Source organism: Tupaia chinensis, unplaced genomic scaffold (genome assembly GCF_000334495.1).
Source record: "Tupaia chinensis unplaced genomic scaffold, TupChi_1.0 Scaffold143793_1, whole genome shotgun sequence".
Taxonomy (NCBI): Eukaryota; Metazoa; Chordata; class Mammalia; order Scandentia; family Tupaiidae; genus Tupaia; species Tupaia belangeri.
The window spans coordinates 284,152-290,356 of record NW_006203643.1 but is presented as its reverse complement, the minus strand read 5'-3'; the positions used below and the strand labels follow the sequence as shown (position 1 = coordinate 290,356).

Sequence of the window (6,205 nt, the reverse complement as noted above, 5' to 3'; positions counted from 1 at the left end):
GCAAAAACCTCTCAAAAAAAAAAAAAAAAGATTCACACATTTCAAGTATATAGTCGTTTTTAGTTGTCATGCATTTTTAAGTGGCTACAGTTCAAATTCCCAGCTAATCAATTTAATTTGGAGGAAGAAAATTAAGAGATATGTAATAAAATAGGATGAGACACTGATGGGGTTTAGTTTACACTTTATAAACTATCAGAAGGAAATCCTGAATTGATGTCACAAGTAAATACATAAACCATTGCTGAATATAATTCAGAAGCCAATCTCAAATGACACTTCTTTTTTTTTTTTTGAGAGGTTTTTGGCATAGGGCGTGTGCACTCGCCAGACAGAGAGACAGAGAGACAGAAAGTGAGAAATCACCCCCCAGGGGGGATGGCCATGCCCCAATCCCTTTTCCTCCATTCTCCTCTCGGGATCTTGGGCACACACACACACGTGCGCCCAGCGTGAGTTTCAAGGCACCAGGTCCGGGACGTGAACTGCAGTCGACTACATAGGAGTCCAGCGACATAGCCATTACGCTAACTGCTGGTCCCTCAAATGACTCTTCACTGATGAATGGACACATAACCCTTACCCCCTACTTCACAATTCCATGATAGTCTCTCTAGAGTTTGGAAATATTTACAAACATAGAAAAATTCTGATTTTTCACCATCTTTTAGATGAAACTTCTCAGGAGGCTTCTGGAGTGACACAACCGGAGGTGAGTATCTCCCAAGTCTAAAGGGTCAGGTAACCTTTGTCCTCTGGATGTGAATATTGGTTAGAGCAAAAGAATCCCTTTCCTCCTCTATCACAACGACTAATGTAGCATCCGTGGCTTATTAATACTTAAAATTACGAGGCACAGTGGTTAAGGCACTAGACTCCCACATGGCTGATCACGGTCCAAGTCTCAGACCCAGTGGCTTGAGTTTCAGGCACATGTGCATGCATGTCCCGAATCCCAGGAAGAGAACCAAGGAGAAGGGATTGTGGCATGGCCATCCACCCAAGGGGTGATTTCTCGCTTTTTGTTTCTTGGTCTCTGGCAAGCACACTCACCCTATAGCAAAAAAAAAAAAAAAAAAGTCTCAAAAAAACCCACTTAAAATTTTGATAGTTAGTATTTCTTTTGTTCTCATAGCGGTGCCAGATATTTTAAGCAAGTCACATGGATTAATTTAAGAAAATCTCCATGATGTTTTTATTATTAATTCTAAATAATGAGGAGGATATCACTATAACTAATAATAATAATAATAATAATAAAAGATGAGGATATTGCAGTCCAGAGATGTCAGTTGGCAGTGGATGTGGTAGCCTTGTCCAGAGCCCCAAGCTGTTTCATAGCTCATTCACATTTTCATTTGTTTATTAATGAAATTCAGGCTATGCCCTTTAGGGCTTTACCCCACAGAGCCTATTGATGCTTGCGCTTAGACACCCACCCTCACAACTAGTAAGTACTAGCCAGCCTCTGCTCTGTCCTAGGGCCACTATGCCTGGGGCATCTCTGAAGCACCAGTCCCAGCCAAGGCAAATCCTCAAAGACACCTGAATGTGTGTTGAATGAGTGAGTCCACAATTGCAGGTTCCAATCTAGCTTAGAGGGTAAAAGAAGCTGGCAGTGTCTTACTCAAATAAGAAGCATGAGAGAAAGTATTAATTTTTATTATAATTAATAAAATAATAGGCTGTGTCCAGGCTCGAACCATGGTCAGCCATGTGGGAGATCAGGGCCCTGACCAACATGCCACCTGCTGCCCCCCCCTTTGCATGTTTTTACATTCCCTCACCTAACAGCTGTCTACAAGCCTAAACATGATCCCTTCTATTTTATAGAAGCCCTTCTTTTCATAGACCTCCTAGTGGATTCTTAGAATGCTGTTCTTCAGCAACTCTGTAACTCATAATCACAGAGATTTTTTTAAGGTTTGCGAGAATGTCAGTCTGGAGGAACCCATAAATGGCGTAATGGTTATGTCACTGGACTTCCTCTTAAGTTGACTGCAGTTCAAGTCCTAGACCTGAAACTCATGCTGGCTGCATGTGCATGCATGCCCAAAATCCTGAGAGGAGAATGGAAGAGAAGGGATTGCAGCATGGCCATCCCCCTTGAGGGTGATTTCTCACCTTTATGTCTTGCTGTCTCTCTCTCTCCAGAAAATGCACACACCCTATATCAAAAAATCTCTCTCTCTCTCTTAAAAAAAAAAAAAAGAATGCCAGTCTGGAGTGTGAAGATGAGCATTCTAGTCCTGAAAACACAATTCATTTAGGCCATTCCTTTCCCTTCTCATAATTTAGGTTTCTCATAAGTTAGGTTTCAATAATGTAGTGATCTCCCAGAATTATTGAGAACAATAATTAAGGTAATGTTTGTAAAGACACTTTGTAAGCTCTAAAGCACCAGAGAAATATGCTTGTTACTGTTTACATGTGATCTTCACATTAAGATGACACTTGAGAATCCAACAATGGAAGAAAATGATTTGAAGGCAGTGCCAGAAACATCTGGCTCCGAAAATACTGAGGAGGAGTTGTCCGCCCCGGAAAAAGAAAGTACCTCTGAGCTGCAGAATGCAAAACCATCAGGTGAGAGAAATTGATAAGTGACCAACTCCTCTGGTTTCTGACTTCCCTGGCTGTGTTCAAGTGTGTAGCCGAGGATATGCATGCTCCCTAGACAAGCCTTGGACCCACATGAGCTGAAGAGCTTAGCAAGCACCAGCTGGGACTTTAGGACATGACTTCCAGAGTCTGGAACTTGAGTATCATATATATATAAGCCATGTGACTTTGAGCAAGTCTTCTAAATTCTCTGAGATTCCTAGTCCATAAAATGGAAATAATCATAGTTCATAAATTGTTTGAAAGTATTAAATTAATCTATAAGACCTGACATGAAACTTACTCAAGTAATTCCATCCTGGGAACTTACTGTTCTCAGAGTAGTATCCTCAGACCTCAGTTCAGGGCCTCAGCACAATATGCCCTTAAAGAAAATGAAAGAAGGTACAAGTGAATTTTCTGGTAAATGAAAAGCTTAGGAATCTGAACCTGACAATGGGAGGAGCCAGAAGTTAAAACATCAACTGGCATTTGGTCTATAGTGATGTCAGTCTAGAGTAGCAGCCTCACTGAGCCAGAAGATGTGAAAAGCAGAGGATGTAAAAGGCCTATGGGCACTTGGGAGTGAGGAGACATTTCTTTTTCTGATGAACCAGGGCTTAACACTCCCCAACCCACCCGACTCTCATTTACTAATTCTTTTCTATCATAGGGCCCGAGGAAAAGGAGAAGAGTATCTGGGCCCACAGGTTGAGGGAGAGAAAGAATCCAGTAGTGTATGAAGAGATCAGTGACCCCGAAGAAGAGGACTAACTCCGTAAGTGATCCTCTGGTCCATCCCCGCACGGTATCGCATCATGTTGTTTGCTCCCCAAATCATTCCTTTTGCCTAATCCCTTAGGGTGTAGCACTAAGATTAAATGATGAGATTTCTCATGCTCTTCTACTCCCTGCTGTGTATATCCAGGGATCTTTCCTATCCAGGATGTTGTAGGCTCCCAGACCCTAGGTCAGCTCCTGGTATGCAGAACACATTTTCTTCTAGCTTATAGTACAAGCGAGGAAGTCATTGTGGCAAGGGCAGTGGGAGGTGCATGTAGGTGCAGGGGTCAGGCAGAATCACAGTGCATGGGGTCTGCAGGTCAGGAGGAGGAGTTGGGGATCTAATTTTCAGGCAGAGGGAACTCATTTTCGCTTGTTTTCCTTCTCTCTCCTTGCCTCAACCTCAAGGTGTGTGACATGCCCGTGATGAGAAGAAAAACCTGGTGGCCTTTCACACATACACACGGGCATGACTATCAACTCCTGGCTACCAGATATACAGCAAGTGAAGAGTTCATAACACTGAAATATTAAGCATTAGTTCTCTCCTTATGTTAGATGTTAGTTAGATATTAGTGTTTCATTGATGAGCAAGATATATGTCTAACGCATATTTCTGCCTGTATCCATGCACCTGCCTCAGAAAATAAATATTGTCAGATATTCTCTGCACAGAACAGCACTATCCACTCCTCCGTATGTCATCACCAATGGCAGTTCTGGGTGTTTAAGAGCATCTACCACCTGCTTTTCCCCATTACCAATATGTCCCAGAAAAAATCCTGCTTGTTCTGTTGCCTTTCAATATATGTTTCATGCTGACAAACTATACCATTCTATTAACATGCATTAGTCACTGAAAATTAATTAATTGTTGCAAAAATTTCCCAGTTGTTTGTGCCTCTTGTTCTTTTTTTTTTAAGTTTATTATTATTTGATTTGTCCAGAGAGACAGGGAGAAAGAGTAGGAGAGTAAGAAAGCAAGCCTCCAGATCTGGGACTCAAACCACAGTCAATCACATGGGAGTCCAGTGCCTTAACCATCACACCACATGTCAGCCTCTGTATCTCTCATTCTTGTGCACACAGATTTTTGCATGTGTACAAGTGTGGTTTGTTTTTGTTTTTAGTTTTTGTTCCAGGATGTGTATGCTCACTGGGAGGAGGGGAGAGAGAGAAAGTGAGAAATCACCCCCCAGGTTGATGGCCAGGCCACAGACCCTTCTTCTACAGTCTCCTTGGGCTTTGGGGCATACACACATATGCACCTGGCATGATTTTCAGGCTGCCAGGTCCGGGACTCAAACTGCGTACTCAGCCTATGAGGGATCCAGTGCCTTAACCTCCACACCACCTGCAAGTGTTTCTTTATATATGTGTGTGTGTTGTGTATATATATATATACACAATACACACATATATTTTTTTTTATTTTTTAAATTTTTTATATTTGGTCACTAAAAATCACTTAGCTTGTAAGTTAAATTTACCCAACATGAACACACTTCACATCAGTCCAGTTGAGTATACAAAACACGTTATCATTAACAGATAATAGTCCAGGACCAGCAGTTGGCATAATGGCTATGTTGCTGGACTCCCACATAGTTGACAGCAGTTCAAGTCCCGGACCCGGTGGCTTAAACTCACACTGGGCACGTGTGCGTGCATGCCCAAGATCCCGAAAGGAGAATGGAAGAGAAGGGATTGTGACTTGGCCATCCACCCTGAGGGGTGATTTCTCGCTTTCTGTCTCTCTGTCTCTGTCTTTCTGGCGAGCACACGCCCCCTATAGCCAAAAACCTCTGAAAAAAAAAAATAGATAATAGTCCGTTTCTGTATCCCATAAATGTCTTGCCTCTCTATTTTTCTCCTTGATTTCTTTCCTTACACTCTCCCCCATCTTCCACCCTCTTCCCACGTTATTTCCAGTACCCATAACCATTTTCCATGTTTCTATGTCCTCTAACCTTTCAGTTTCTTGAGGGCAAATTCTTATTACTGTATAGAGCGCTGTCCTAGGTACTGGAGAGACATCAGGGAATGAAGCAGGCAAGTGCTGCCTGGCCCATGTAGAGTTGGTGTTCTATTGGAGGCTGCTTCCAGTTTTTTATAGAAACTGTACATGCCAATTGTGGAACAATATTCTGCAGTAGGTGATTAGATGCCTTGGCCTTTGCTCTCTAAATGATCTTCAGGGTCAAAGGCTGTGGTGGTCCATTTGGGAGTATGTGGGAGGAAACAGAAAACTGTCAACTGGGAAATGTAGAAGGATAGAGACAGAACATCCACCGTGGACCATGTGGTGGACAAGAGTAGAAGAGACCATTTAGTCCTGATTCAGAGGACCAACAGATGGAAAAGTCCGCTGGACACAGGTATGAGGCTGCCCATCAAGGTTCTCAAGACCAGGGGTTTGGGAACTGAGGTGGGGAATGAAGGTTTGGGAATAAGACATTCCTGTAGCAGATACACCATTGTGGGTGCAGAGATGGAACAATTAGCTCCAAGGAAGGAAAGAGGTGAGTCTATTTGGGAACAAACCATCATATGTGTTGGACATTAATGCCATGAATGGATGTGAAATATCAACCTCAGTTGAAGGAGGGACTGGAGCTGTTTTGACAGCCCAAGGCCCATTGCCATAGTCCTCTGGCTTCCATCTAGCCTTGAAAAGCAGACATCATCGTCATTATACCCATATGATAGATAAGAGATGGAGACTTAGACAAATGTCAGACCTCCTATGAGGTGGCATGCAGAAGAGGCTGGATTTGGAACTCACTGTAATTTTGGAGACATTAAGGGGGGCTGATGTGTC

The 6,205-nt window shown here is 42.7% G+C and overlaps 1 protein-coding gene across 1 annotated transcript in view; it reads left to right on the top strand.

Moving 5' to 3' along the window:
• LOC102479288 (protein SSX1) overlaps positions 1-4,238 on the top strand; it is a gene marked incomplete at its 5' end in the record, with an annotated part of 10,979 nt that extends 6,741 nt beyond the window's left edge. Inside the window, 4 exons of the mRNA XM_006165034.1 lie at positions 672-712; positions 2,448-2,586; positions 3,275-3,379; positions 3,793-4,238. Coding sequence (XP_006165096.1) covers positions 672-712; positions 2,448-2,586; positions 3,275-3,375 — 281 coding nt within the window. The remainder of the gene's footprint in view (positions 1-671; positions 713-2,447; positions 2,587-3,274; positions 3,380-3,792) is intronic.
• Between the last annotated feature and the right edge of the window lie 1,967 nt (positions 4,239-6,205).